The sequence below is a fragment of the Spea bombifrons genome, chromosome 5 (genome assembly GCF_027358695.1).
Source record: "Spea bombifrons isolate aSpeBom1 chromosome 5, aSpeBom1.2.pri, whole genome shotgun sequence".
Classification (NCBI taxonomy): domain Eukaryota; kingdom Metazoa; phylum Chordata; class Amphibia; order Anura; family Pelobatidae; genus Spea; species Spea bombifrons.
In genome coordinates this window covers 103,874,152-103,890,191 of record NC_071091.1, presented here as the reverse complement: position 1 = coordinate 103,890,191, position 16,040 = coordinate 103,874,152, and the positions used below count along the sequence as shown (strand labels likewise).

The 16,040-nt window shown below is 41.0% G+C and overlaps 1 protein-coding gene across 1 annotated transcript in view; it reads right to left on the bottom strand.

Annotated features, from left to right (window-relative positions):
• The window catches only part of EFR3A (EFR3 homolog A), a 56,538-nt gene extending 43,554 nt beyond the window's left edge, over positions 1–12,984 (bottom strand). The window contains exon 1 of the mRNA XM_053466171.1: positions 12,765–12,984. Within this exon, the coding sequence (XP_053322146.1) occupies positions 12,765–12,774 (10 nt within the window). The 5' untranslated portion in view covers positions 12,775–12,984. The remainder of the gene's footprint in view (positions 1–12,764) is intronic.
• Between the last annotated feature and the right edge of the window lie 3,056 nt (positions 12,985–16,040).

Genomic DNA, 16,040 nt, shown 5'->3' with positions numbered 1-16,040 from the left:
GGCTTGCTAAAGGATGCTATCCAAGAAATTCTTCCAAATAACAATATCGTTAGCGGCCGTCAGCATAGTTTTACGAGTAATAGTCTGGATCAAACATGCTTTTAGGACATTTCACAGTTGAACACCGGTTTGGAGTACCCCGAGGGTCCGTCCTTAGTCTGAGAGAGTCTTTGAGGCTATAAGAGGATCAGGGCATTGAAAACGATATCTGTAGAACGTATTTGCTTCTGGGGAAGAAAAAAAATGAAACTGATGCCGTTTTATGGCAAAGGGGGCTCGCGCCAAATATTCCGATTTCTATTTATTCTGTTCACTCTGCATTACGTTTATTTATTTTAATCATAATCTTAACGTGACTTTTCAAAAGCATTCTTACTTTACAGCATCTTTTCACTTTCCTAAAACTTTTATACACGGCCCTTTGTTTCGGGGCGCTCCGCTAATCATAACAACAACAACAACAACAAGAGGTATAATGGTTAAACATGCAAGCTTGACTCTTTATGGTGTCATGAAGGGGTTAACTGCAAAAAAAATCATACCCTGACATCATACACATACATACATATAATATATATATATATATATATATATAGTGGGGTTTTCCATCTTTTACATATTGCGACAGGGTTTCCTTCTCCATTCGTCTTCGCTTTAAACTCAATGACTTTATATTTCCCCCGAGTGCCGACAACCCCCCCAGGCAGAATGCACGGTGGGTACGTTCACGCTCCTTCCCGCACGCGGCTCCATATAGATTCATGTATTCGGGGGATTTCATTCAGGTGATTAATTTCCACTCGCAGCCGCCGATCACACTTTCTGTACATAGACTCGCTTTCCTGAAATGGATAATGTGTGGCGGGCGCCGCGCTTCGCTGAACTGCATCACAATGCGATATAATGTTATTATCCGACTGGTAGCGCCGCTTGTCAACGGACTGGAACCGGAATCATATAAAGTCGGACGCAGCGAAATAAACATTTATCCTGGCAGCCCGCGCTACGACCGTAAATCAAAGCACCACGAGGATCAAGGAACAGTGCGGCACCCTGCTTAAGGGACTTTGGACATTTATATTTCATTAAAAACACTTATAGATTGTGCTTTTTGGTTTGCAGCTGGCGGAATGGTTTTGGAGATTATCTGGATGAAAACGTAAAGTCTTATCTTAAGGAAACTTTACTTTACTGAGAGGGTAGTAGATAAATGGAACAGCCTCCCGACAGAAGTGGTAGAGGCTAATACAGTGAGCAATTTAATTTAATTGGCATATGCCCATTTTTCCTGACTTAAACCAGACTAGAGGGGCCGGAGGGGCCTGATCGGACGTAAACATTTCCTGCCCTTAAGTTCTCTCCTTCCTTTTCCTCGCCCCACAAAGAACGCCCAAACAGTAAGTTAATAGGGGAGAAATAACGTAATTGGGAAGAATAATCACGCAGCCAGGAAGATCAGATGGCTGCTTGCATCGCATACAGATAAACTGGGTGTCTCGGCTTTCCTGATCGTATGCCAAGTACAGTAAAGGGAGCTGTGGGAACATGCGCGGCATCAGAATTCCACTTCATAAAGCATTAATGGGTTTGTGTGTGTATGGGGGGGTAACCAGCAATTGCTTTAATTACCCCCCCCACACGTTATACTGACCTCACTATCTGATCCTATCAATGTTCGCTTATACATCACTTGTAAAGGTAGATTATGGAAAATCCACTAGCCCTACCGACCCGTATGGACGGTAATAACGGCATTTCTGGCAATCAGAACCCTCAGTAAATCGCATTCTGCCAATTTATTAGAATTCAATATTAAATTTACATTATTATGCTAGAAGACTTCAGAACCTATAACAGATATACTGACCAAAGAATACGTACAAAACATATAATAGAGTAACCCCGCGAATAAATGTGACCGGCCAAATAAACAGAATAAAAAAACGTACATTCACTCGATCGCATCTTTATTACGCAGAACTCACTAAGAACCTTGACCTCTCCACATCCCAGACATGTAGACATTGTTAGAATTACAAACAGACAGCTAGAGGACTCGAGAAACAGACAGATCGCAGGTCTCTCGGGGAGCTAGTCACCTGCGCTCAGAGAACAAGAAAGTAAACATCCCCGGCCGACGATACGACTTTCCCATCTCGACTACGAGGACTCGCTGATGGGCTACTAAGACAGAACAGATAACGAAACGCTACCTTCATCACCGGTCCATAAAACCTCCTGCCCCAGGATCGTGACTGAGGAACGGTGAGCTAACTGGGCCGTGAAGACGCTATAACCAAGACATTCTAAGAAGGCATTCTAGCGAGGTAAAGATGTAACTTTTGTACCTACACAGGCAGGTGAAAAGCCGGGGTTCCCACGCAGGGTTAAAGTCGTACGTCCTTTCTTCCTCCCCGGTATGGACCGGAGTATATCGCTGCATGATGTAGGCCCCGTGCCAGATCTTGGATAATTTCTTTCTATTGGTTTTAAACCTTCTTTTATGTTCTGGCCTTTCCCTACCCGATACGGTAACAGTTACAGCAAGTTAGCGGCCGGCGCAGCGCCAGGTAATTAATCACTATGTCAACGATGAAAGCGAGGACGGGCCGCGTGTAATTAGGACATGACATCATAGCTATTGTACACCTGGAAAGCCGGTATATTGATTTCTGCTAGCCATTCCGAGAGCAGCCATACGATACACGATGGAAACTTTTGCCGTCTCCAAGGAACGGTTCCCGGTGGCAGAGCAGATAAGTGAATATTCGGGGATGTTTTCTATGCCGTTCTTCCCATCGTACGTTATAAATATATCCCCCGAGAGGGGAGTCTTTCTAGGATGATCCGGCACGAAGTCTTAAGAGACATTTTAATAATTAAATTAAAATAAGAATAATAATCAGTTGTTTTGTTCTATCCAGTCATACTTCTGTATGGGTTGATATGGGGATGGTCTATCATTACCACAAATTGCAGGGGGGGGGGGATTTCGGGGGCAAATTTCTGATTTTCATAAAAAAATTTAAATGTCTTAGTTCTTGGAGGAGAGGTCGGACAAAAAACCCCAAATATTTAATAAGGTTAAAAAGAGAAAGTATTAATTATCTTGTAGAATTAACAAGTGCGGCCGCACGCAGATACCAGACAGATAACACTGTTGCCGAATATGATGGCGCTATAGAAAATCAGCAAAGAACCAGTTCAGAAGTTGGTGAGACCAATTGGCCCATAAAGTCTGCCTGTTTATCCTGATATAAGGATTCTGACCTTAAACCTCTACCCCATCTGACGGGTGGCTGTTCCATTTACCTACCACCCTCTCACCAAAGTAAAATCTCACATAAAAAAAATAATAAAAAAAAAAAAAAAATTATATATATATTGGTAATATGCTATATTCTTTGCAATAATAACTTGGGGCAGTCTAAGGGGCTCCTCTTAGCCCAAAGGAGGGCAAAACAAAGTATTTATAATTATAAGGCCAATTTCTTAGGCCAGGTCTAAATTGCTTCCGAGGATTTCTAGTGTCCTACAGGGTACTGAGAGATATATTTATATATTTCACCATGATTGATTTATATAGCCCCACCATATCCCAGAGTTTTAATGTGTAGTTATCTTAATGCATTCAGTCTATTAACTAAAATACTTTAGTGTATTCACTGTAACCCATTGAAACTAATTGAGTATCAGGGGAACGGCAGCTAAAGGTGGGTTTAGCGAGAGACGTTCTGGAGACTTCATAACCTCGTTATTAGGATTGGGAAAAAGCAGCTTCATGGGAGAGAACCCAAAAGCCAGCCAGAGGGAACAAACATCTAACTTTTCTTTCAAATAGAAAGCAAACACGGGGAAACTTTGTTTAGTACATAATAGATTAGATCAGATTTCGTGTCTAGATGTATAGCCACCATCACAGCACACTACATGACACTCATTTCACACAGCATAGGGCAGGGTGGGACCGCGAAAATAAAGGTTCGCATAAAATACTAACCAAACACAGTTTAGATCGGAAAAACCTCAAAACACTTTGGCAGCTATGCCAGCTTTTTATTCTTTTGGCCCATCTGCTTTTGTCAGCTACAACTCCTGTCATCAACCTGGCTGGGGTCGATGGGTATCGTAGTCCATAAGCGCCCATCAAGCCTAGAATATGTAAGTTTTTTTTTTATCCTTGCCTTTTTAATATATATTTTTTTTACTTACTGGAATGAATTTAGATGTAGCAAGACATCCGACCCCCTGCAAGACCGCAGGGACCAGACAGTTTTTCCAGTGAGCCGGCCAGCTGATCGGACTATAGATCAGCCGGCAACCTGTCGGCAAACTTAACATTTCTTTTTTACTTTAGGCTGCCTGCTCCATGCAATGATCGCTGCCTTTGGGCACCAAACTATTTTTTTTAATTTTTTTTTTACTTTTCCAGAGGCAGCTGATGAAATCTTTTTTTTTTATAATATATACATACACACTATATTTATTTATATCTAAATATAAATTTTCATGTGTGGGGGTCTAAAGTCATTTTCCAGCAAGCAGAGGGTAAGCGATCAATACAAATACCAGCAGTGGAGTTGGGACAGTTCAATGCCAACATCTGACCAACCAGATATAGATCCTTGTGTTCTGCGGTGAGAAAGGTTTCTTTAATCCGCAACCTATGTACATCGATATAGAAAGCGGTCACCATGCCGAGGGTAATAAACCTGCTACGTCTATTTAAAGAACAGGTGAGAAATGTTCTCACGATATTCTACGCAAGACTAGGAAGCGACATTCTTGTGAAACGACACAGAAAACTCTCTACCAAAGTAAAATTCAGCGAACCGGTTTGTAACACAGCGTGTTAAAAGAACTAGAATTAAAAAAGGGGTTAACAATGAAAACAATGGTTATTCTAACCAAAGGGTTTCTATTTCTGATCAGCAGCCTCAGAAAAGTTACCAAAAAAATAAAAATAAAAATTGCTGTGTAAAGGCACAGTGATCATTACATGGAGCAGGCACTATGGGTGCTGCCATGCCAGAAAAAGTTAAAAAATAAAATAAAAAAATAATCAAATAAATGTTATATGTTAAAACATATTTCTAGCCAGTTTTGCCACCTCTGGCCTACGTGGTAAGCCTGATTGTGTACAGAATCAGACTTCTACTAGAATATTATAAATAAATTACAAATATTATGCATATACACAATGTGTAATACACAAAAATGTGCAAGAAAAAAGTTTGGGAAATATTGATCCGTAAAATGAAAAAAGAACATTGTGTTTTTTTTTTGTTTTTTTTTAAATATGGCTAACCTTTACTAATAATAGAAAAAAACCTGAAACGTTCTGTAAAAACTCAATGGGCATCTCATTTTCTTTCGGTAGAATGATTCGTTGATTACAGATTGACCGGACAACTACATGTTTGATCTGCAAGAAACAAACAGCTGCCAATTTAGATTTATTTTTTTTTTTGTGTGCCAATAACAGGGCTACATTTCACCCAACTAAAACCCACGGATTTTCTAATTATCACTTAAAGTGAGAATACCCGCATGTCAAAAATCTGAAAATTAGTTACAAAAACACAAATAATTTTATAGCCTTTTGGTTAATCAGAAAGTCGGGAAGGCGAACGTTTAACGCCTCGAGCCTTTGATAAAATAGCGTGCTGGTGGCAATTATAGAGATGGCCATCGGATAAAAATGGAACCAAAGTAAATCCCGCCACTGGCCAATGATCCATATATATGAGATAATACGTGCGATTACTGGAATAAAGCAGATTTTTACTATTTCATGGAGGCCATGGTAATGCAAGGCAGATTTCCCCTCTATGAGGGAACCAACAAGGCCATGCATACGTTTCGGTCTCCATGGTCCTTGTCAACGGGGTCCAGTTGGTATCCCTCCAGGTACAAGATGACCTACGTCTGGAAGTTAAGTTGCTCTCAACCTTGTTATTATGGTTATATTTTTAAACTGTGAAGTCTCATGGGCAGCACGCTAACCAACGGGGTATAGTTGGACCCTTGGCACCTCGGGCGGACATCACATCCGCTTCCGGAAGCAGAAAGGGCTTGAGGGGGCATTGGCGTCTGGTGGCTCCCGACCACATCTTGTTGTGCCTGCCCAGTAAACGCTGGTGACCTCATAACACAACTTTGCCCAAGGCTGGTATCAGGATATGGAGATGTTCAGTAGTACATTCCAAAAAAAATCTATACCAAAAAGAAATAACAAAATATCCAATCATGTCAGGCTACGGAAAAAAAATACCAGCAGATAACATTCAGCTTCCTAAAGCAAAATCACGTTACAATGCTTGAAGTTTCATTTTAATGCTGAAAAGCTTGTTGTACGTGTCGGTATTTGTCACGCTCTAATAAAATAATGACTACCCACATGCTTAATCATCAACCAAGAAAGTCAGCTGCCATTACCCAAACGCCATTTACTGTACCAAAGTTAAAATGACATTTGGAACTAAATCGCAGAGCATTTGACAAAGACGCACTCCAGATCAGAAGTTCGTTTAGCACTTCTAAGCACTAATCCTACCAAAGCTTCCTTTTACATGGTGATATTTAAAGAGTGAATCGTGGCTCGGGAACATGAGAATATGACAAAGCAGGTAATGAGCGGGGCGCCGGGGCATGAAAATTCTGCAGACGGAAATGTCAAAAACACTGGCAAAGCTGCGGAATGTGGTGGCATTTCGATGATTAAGACAGTTGAATTCTGACCCAATGTGTTCTGAAGATGCCATGTCTTCGTGAAAACAAAGCTGTTCTCTTAACAATGAGATGTAATTCTGCCTCACGCATTAAAGCCAGATACAGTGGTAGAGAGGGCTAAAATTTAAAATAAACCAAATTCTTACAAGGAGGATTGACATTTTAGTTGTCCCCCAAAGATTTTTCAGTAATAAACTTTTCCTTGTAAAGTGTAGACTCCAAGCGTGAGATGTCTCCACCATAAAGGACAACCAAAAGTGCTTCAGAGGGAAGTCCAGACATGGATATCCCTACGCACCATGCCTAGAGGGATACCCATATCATCATCGTCACCGAGGAGGCCTCACATTTTGGGTCCAGGATGCTGATATGGGGCGATTGGTGCTAAAAGCGCAGAGACCTTTCCTTTGCGATGGTTTGGGTCAAGTTACGGGAAAATATTGAGTCACCGGCTGCTCCCATCTTCATCGGTTTTACCATTTTATTTGTATAAGGGTATTTTTAAAAAGCATAATTTTATATTGGATCCCTAATGATATATTATCCAAAAGGAGTTTTTGCGGTTCCTATAATACAGACTGATCTACCAAATTTTTGGATTCAAAGGGAGACGGTGTACTGTTTTGGTTGGATTGCATGACGTGTGTTCAGGGGTATCGTGTACAGGGCTACACACTGAAGGAGTAGGACAGAGAGGTAGCGCTCTTTTCTTTAAGTCATTACACTGTGCATTGGAGTGACTGCTTTTACAGCTATTTTCCCCAATGATATAAATAATCAAAAACGAGAGACGGAGGAGACTCCACATAGATGGAGTAGTAAGGGTTGGACGTTGCCGGGATGTGCTGTACTCGTCGGCATTTAGAATATTTCCCTGGGCTCATTAAGCCCACAGCTTGAAACGGAAAAATGTATCTTATGGCATCCATGCTCTAATAAAACTGGAAATGTATACCTAAAAGAACATCACTTTTTTCAAAAATCGAATAAAAAAATAGTATCTTCATATTGATGTAGAAACCATTAATATGATCTGTTAACTTGTACTTTGCAGGGTCCCTCAACGTCATACCAACAATAATTCCTATTAATGGGATAATTGAGGGACGTAGGTAGCAGCCACAACCACGCCACCCAAACGGTGAGTGAAACCACTGCTTACAATTACTCTATGCATGTTTTATTCTCTGTTAAGTCATTAATTTTCTGGAAACCAGCACTAAAGAGCAGGAAAAGTTTGAAAAGCCCACGGCTACCTGGCTTCCGGGACTTGTTCCACCCTGGTAATTTGCACAACCACAAGGCCCAATGATAGCCGTCAAATGCTGGGAAAGCCAACCAGCATCAAAAAGTTCTCCTAAGATGTATCATGGTAATATAGAATTGTTTTTTTTTTTAATTCTTAAAAAAAATTAAAAGGAGGGCGACCATTTGAAAGACCGTATCTAGGCAGATTGGAGACTTTGCATATATTAATATAACCATTCCTGAGATCTATCAAATGGAACCGTATCATGATATGCTAGTGCTTAGTGAAACCATATGGTGCTTTAGATTTTCTTCTCTTCCTTTAAGAGGATTAAACCGACTGTCCGTGTTGGAGGCTGTAATACACGAGCCTCTGCTTCCATGCAGCACACAGTATGCTTCCTTCCATTACGCGTTCAACAGCGGAGAGAACCAGCGCCGCCGCCATCATCATCCTCCTAACAGGTGCAAGTCACTTGGAATAATCTGCGGCGAAGAAACATTCAAAAACACTTAATGGATATTAAGATGGTTAACACTTCAATGGCATAATGTACGAAAGGGCCCCGGGTTACTCAAGACCTTTAACAGGAACACTGCAGAATCGAAATAATGTACAACTTTTGAAAAAAAGATAAACTAGTCTCTAAACGGGAGATCTCATGGATACAATATCTTTCAACTTAACCCCTTCCATACTGATGACGTACCTGGTACTTCCTGGTTCGGTGTCACCCACAGACCGGGACGTACCAGGCACGTCATTGATGATGCGCGATCCAGCGTCGCTATGGACGATGGGATCGCGAGGGGCGGCTGCTACTGACCGCTGGGTGTTCCCAGCGATCTGTAGCAGCCGCCCCCCCCCCCTCAATTCCATGCACGTGATCGATTTCAAGCGAATCACGAGCACGGAACTAAAATATTTAAATAAAACTGCAGTCTTCAAGGGAAGATGCAGTACGAGAACGCCGGTACGGAAGGGGTTAAGATACTCATTTGTAGGTTAGCTGAGAAAAACCCGGTTTTATGTGATTTTATTCCAATAAACTCCCTTTATCTGCAGACCTGGAGGCGGCCATTGCTGTCAGTCATGTGATATTTAGGGTGACTTTCCTGGCTCAAAACACCACACTGAGCTGATGCTTTATGGCAATGTTAATGAAGTCTGTTCATCCATAGGCTTTCATTAGTCACAGTGTCTGGCTGGGTGATTAAGACTGATCCAATCCATTGCTTCCCACAGGCAGTATAAGGAGCCGGGGTGTTTGGTAGATGGGGATCAGATAACAGAGCGGGAACTCATACAAATGGCTAATATGCAGCTGTCAAAGCATCGTGCAAATGTTTTTTTTAATTTGATATTAGCATATCCTGCTCCTACTGAAGCAAAAAGCTGCCCATGAATGCTAGTTAAGCACCCACTGAAGTCGTGCCGCGAGTTCCGCTATTCCGCAGGTGTGTACTTGGGAATACCACACGCCAACAGCAGGCAGGGGAGAAAAAAAATAGGAGGTTAACACCTGCACTTATTTGCATGCAGCAAAAATACCCTTTGCACCTGCATTATACACTAGGGGCTCACGGAACGTTGAACAGTAATAATATATATATATATATATATATAAATAGCAGAAATGTATTTACTATGTACAGCAATTCTGAAGCTTAAATTTATATATCTCTATAATCAGAAGTGTGTGTGTATATATATATATATATATATATATATAAGAAATGGGTTTATTTACTAGTTGTACGGCAATTTTGAAGCTTAAATTAAAGCAAACCAAAAAGGGAAAAAAATTTGGTTGCCTTGTCCCGACTATTAAGCTATTAGCAGCAATAAAAAGCTAATAACAGAACATAGCAATGCATTAGTGTCAACCCTAAGTAACATTTACGTCTGCCAATATTTTTTTCAGCCAAGAAGCTAATTAGGATTACAATTATGCGCAATTAGCATATTAGGCATAACACAGAGAAAAAACAGAGGTTATTTGAGCTTAAATCCAAATTGGTAAAGCTATGTTATAATTTGTTAGCCTCAACTTTAAAAGGTACAGTCATTGTTTTCATCCTCATGACCATAAATGTATTCTAAAAGCACCCCCCAGGGGTAAGAAAGTGCAGACTCCAAAAAAAAAAAAAAAAAAAAAAACCATTTTCAGTAGATACATGCAATCAAAAACACAAGATATAGGGCCTATGGCAGGGATGTCTAGCGTGTGGCCCACTAGAGATACAGGAGCTCAACGCATGAGACCATCAGCGGTAAACAAACTTCCAACCCTCGGTGGATCCAGGCTGGGCAATGAGGCCAAGATAGACAGAGAAGGAATAAGCAGCCACAGCACAGCTTCAACAAATAAAAGTGTCATTGTGTATTTTAACACAGCATTCTCCTTATCAAACCGGAGACCCCACACGTGCCATAGGTAAACATGAATCCAACACCATTTCATCTCATGGGTCAGGAATGGAATCGCAAATGTCAACCACTGTAGTTGCGGTGACCCCATCACAATATATTTACATTATATATCTGACATCTTTCTGCACAATCCCACTAAATATATACATATTATTTACACACAATGCTAATTGCTCAAATGCACAAACACGCTAAGTGACCGTGTCACATGATCACCGTGTAGCTTCAACCTCTAAACCTTCTAATGGTCGCTAGAGGCAGTGGTATCGGTTTCTTTTCCGCAAGCCATTAAAGCAGACCATAGTGCACCAGGCTCTTTATTTGCCATGTGTGGAGAAGAGAAACAATGTATTTTTTTTTAGATTGTTACATTTATATAATGAAGTTCTGTTGGTTCTATCCAAATGAGTATGACTGTTAAGGCTGTAGACCCCTGTGATGGGATGAAGAGTGAGAGATATGGTTTCTCACTCTCCTCCCTGCGATCCCCCCGCACCGATCACACTGACCTCTATGCAAGTCCCCACAGACTTGCATAGAGATCACAGTGTCTGTGCCTCATCAGAGCGATCGGATATCCCAGATGCGCCTGGACAGACCCTGCAGGGGATATCCTGTCCTCCGATGACCTTCCGGGTGACGTCAGCAGTAACAGTTTTCTGGCGTTCGTGCGATGCTGGTTTCTGATGTCAGGGGGGAGACAGGCTGATCCCCCGTGTAGCGGCAGGGATGTGTAGGAGGGCAGGACGTACCGGTACGTCCATAGGGGACTGAAGGGGTTAAAGGAACAGTCTATCCCCTACCCATTGTTTTTAATTTTAATGCCCAATATCCTGTACTGCATAGAAGCATAGCCTGTTTGTATGGAAACCAGAAAAAGTTAAGCACAAAGTTTTCTAAAGTATGCTTTTGCATGTACTCTCTAATATTAATGTTTAGATTGAGATTGGCAGCTGCTAGTCCTAATACTTTATAGCTCCCCGACTAAAATCATGTGCAAGAAGCTCTAATTTTTGTAGAGGCAGCCGGGGAGAGTTAAACGGACAGTCTAATTCTATTACTCCATTAACTAGAGAATGCCTGCACAGATTTACATGCAGGAAAATTCTTTGGCGTCCATGCAAATTGGATTCCAACATACATGGAAATAGGGCTAGAGCGCACCATTTAAAGGGTCTAACAAAAGAACGCATAATAAAGTAGTAAGTGTGAGTAACTCAAACCTCGGAGTACTTTAATATGCATTCTTTGGAGAAAAATCTCTTACCAGCCATTCTACAAAGTCATCTTTCTGCCTTATCAAATTTCTTGCCATTGATTGGCTGCTTAAGCTATCAATCAGTGGCAGTGCAGTAATTTCAATGAAATTAACGGGAGTATTCTATCATCAACTGACAGCTTAAACAGCCAATCAGTGGCAGAAAACGGCTCTCACTGACATCAATGGTAAGACTTTACACAAGCGCACTGGGGTCCACACAGACCCCCATAAGCAGCATTCAGCAGAGTGCTAGGTGTGAGCGGAGGTATATCGCTTACATGATATTTCGTTGGGTAGTACGGAAAAGGGCAAACGCATTTGTTGAGATTCTGCAGAACGAGTCACCTACAATCACACGCATTAAGTGCATATCACAGCTGGCGTGTGCCTTGTAGTGTAATAAATAGAAACATACAAATATAAATTATGATGCATAGAATACACTATTGTTATTTAACTATTTTATTATTTCATCTGTCTTCTGCCCAGTTTTGCATCCCTACACTGTGTGTTATAGGGAGGTATGTTTTATGCAGACCGCTGCTCACTTTGCAGCCAGTGGCCAGTAGTTATTGCAGGAACACAGGTCCTTGTGACCAGTGATACACATGAATACTAATCCGCTAAACAAGAGTAAGAGTCCCACGGTGAGATTTTATTTTTTATATAATTAGTGTGCTTTGCTGGCAGCAAGGGTTCTTGCCAATCAGTTGGGCGACTTTAAGGACTAAGTTACCGTAGTAATACGGCTTGATCTTTAATGGTTTGAACTTTTCTTACAGTTACAGCATCACAAAACTGGATTTCGGATCAGAAAACCGGTGATCCAGAAGGTTTAATGGAAAAAGTTAATTAAACTAGGAATTATATGTCAAAAATCTAAATCTGGGTTGTTTTTTTGTCAGTAATATGGGTTTTAAATAAAGCAAAGCCGTTCATCCTGTGAATTATGTTAATAAATACAAAGCAGGTAAAAGCATTATGTTCCCTGTCACAGAGAACACACATTGTATATTAGAAACACGTCACCTACTAATATTATTAAAACTCAACAATTATTCACCTGAATACAAGTTTCCAAAAACTTACCTGCAGGCATTGTGGAAACGGGTCCCTTTTTATAACAGGAAGGAAATACAAAAGTCTAGGACGACACAATAAACACGGAAACTAATTCGCCAAGCCGGAGGCAGGTCACTACCCAGGCAGGTGCCCCCGGGCGCTGTGAGGTAATCCAGCTGCCTACCGGCTATTCAGGCGCCCTTCATACCCAAACGCCGTTCTCTAATCAACAAGCAGTTCTTCCGGCATCAAGTGAGATACTTCCGGTATCCGGGGACAGTTTTCGATGAGCGAGGGCTGCAGCACGCATGCGCCGGAAGCAATCTCTTCGGTAGTTTATTCCCACGAGTGGGCGTGGGGAAGCTACTAGACCACGCCCATCAGACTGCTTATAAACGATGTGTGCGGCGCGCCAATTTTTATGAGGGAAGAAATGCTGGGGGAGAGATGGGGTTTCTGTCATACATCCGAAAAATAATGACTATAAGGCGTATAGAAATGTAGAGCGCGGTGTGTCCTGCTTGTGCTGAAGGATAAGCTCCCTGCTTGATCCTATTATAAGCTTAAAATGAATTACCTAGCAAGAAAGAATGCATAACAAAGTCCTATCCTCTAAGCTTGTGAGCAGGGCCTGCTTTGTATAGGTTGGTCCTAGTCTGTCATGTTGACTCTATGCAAGCAAAATTATATTTTAAAATACCCAATACATGAAAAAACCTTATGTCTCCTGGAGCTAGCTGTATGCTCTGCATATGCGCATTTAGTAAAGCATATCTTATACGAGCCAAAGAGATGGGCAGTGTATGGAAAAGGTGGAAAGTGGGGAAAGTGTTAATTTAAAGGGGATGCTCATCACTAAAATGCATTTAAGTGCCCCTAAAAGTAGTTTAAATGTAGTTCATTAACTCGGGTGTTTTGCCCAGTCGCCTAATTTAGTTCTGGTTCAGTTTTATTTATTTTTTTTAAAACTCAAATTTACGAGGTGGCAATCCTAATACTTTCAATTAACTTCTCTCAGACACCGGCTATTTTACATTCGAGGACAGTCGGTTTTAGCGGTTTAACAGCCGATAAGAACCATTTGGCTTGTGTAGGCTGCCCGTTTTCCTCATCTTGATCTTGGCTGAGATTGTTTGCGATTACTGGAAAGACTGGGGACAGTTTAATTTCTGAAAAATAAATATATTCCAAGGCTTCATTGTTGATTTATATTAATTTCCTTGGCTTGAGTTTGGAAACACTTCATTTGCCGGGATTTTTAGCTTTTAGTGTTTGAGAGGTGCATTACTTTTCACAAACAAAATGATTCTAAAATCTTGATATATGGGGTGATGAGTTCAGTTGGTCCCGTATTTCAATTTAACACGATTGTACAATATTCAAAGTGATTGCAACATCAACTCTAGGAAGCTGTAGAAAAATACTTTTCATAAACCTCAGTACTCAATACAAGAGTGCCCCCCCCAGCGTTGATAACCTTATTTTCACATTCTGCGTAAAACTTCACGGAGGCTGTCATTTTTGATAGTTTGGGTCACTGAGCTGACTATGGCGAGGCAAATGACGTCAGTCCCTCTTTTATTAGTATGGGGGTCCAGCTGGGTGATTAGGACTGAGCAATTCTGTTATTTATCATATGCAGTATAAGGAGTCTACTATATTGGGCTAAGATATAGTAGCTAGAAAAAATACAAATGGACAATATTATTGACGTATGTGTTGGATATGACCTGGATATGAAATGGTTTTCCTGACTGCTAGTGGTCACTTACCATATCAAGGAATCCAGTTGTCTATGAGGGGATACAGGCATATGGTGGATCACTCGGCAAGTAGACATAGAGGCACGCCAACTGTAAGACTTCACACCTTGCAGAGGGCCCTGGTTGTAGTCTGAGCTTTAAGACAAATTATTTTAAGATTTTTTGGCACCGCATGCATATACAATCAAATTAACCCCTCTCATACTGAAATTGGCCATACCATCTCTACCGTGTAGCAAGTCCACATATGTACTACACAAGTTGGCGTGACACTGCTGTTACCTTCTTTCTGGCTTCTTCGAGTTAGCGAAGATTAGAGTGGGGGGCATAAGCACAGCACTAGATTGTAAAAATAGTGGCTCCTAGCTCAGTGCACTCAATGCACACATTTTTAAAGAGGGGGCATGAAGGGCAGGTAGGACAGCCCGCTATGTATTACACCTGGATTTATTACACCTTTTTTTTAGTATTTGTTTTTTAATTAAAGGCTTTACGACAGGGCACATTCCATAGACCTGGGTTGATATTCTCAAGTTCAAAACAAACATTGAATTCAATGAGATCTAAACATCTTTATAATGTGTGATTTAACCAATAAGCATAAGCTACATTGTCCCAGCAGCAGAATACACCATGGTGGCCATATTTTATTGTAAAAAAAAAAATAGGACCGTGTATATTTTGTAAGATTGAAGTGCTCGGAAACAAGTTGTTAGAACATATTGCACATCGTGTGCTGTCAGGAGAGGGCTGGCACCTTCTTGTCCCAGGTTACTAACATATGCACTGACACATGCAAACTCATGCTAACACTTTCAAATACTCACCCTCTAACATACTTACACTCTTCCTCTCTCACCCCTTTACCTCACCCGCATCTTTGTTTCTTGCTGCTCACGCATACTGCACAAGCAGTCTGACTTTTACTGCAGGGTGTAAACATGTAACACTGTTACGTGACCCCGCTGTGTTCCCACCTCATTGAGTAGCCTGGTCCAGTGAGCCCCTGTACTTCTTTTTTTGGTGAACTTTTTTGCACAGTATCCTGGTTGGTACAATAACAGGGAAGATTATTTTAAACATCACTTTGCTAAATCCTCCAGGCATTAGTGTACTGATTTTAACTTTTCAAGTATTAAGTAATCAATTTATCTTAGGGTACAATGTTAACCTAAGACTTGACATATCCTTTCCCATTACCACATTTTATGGACCATGAATCCCAATCCATAATTCCTAATTCATGTTTATTGATCGATTAAATAGTAATTTATTGCTAAGGGAATGCACACACAAGCACTAAGCTCTTATTCAATACAACTACCCTTGAGACACTGAACTGTGGTTATAAATAAAAGTATTTTACTCATAACCACTCTCCGTGATTACTTTGTCACTAATGCGTGGGTATGCAGGAAAGCTGCAGTTTCCTGTCACCAACTTTATAAAGGGTCATTATGAATATCTGCTTAAGAGCTAAGATAGAACTACTGGGGAACTCCATGAAGATAAAAGGAATGATGCTAGGAAGTGCATTATG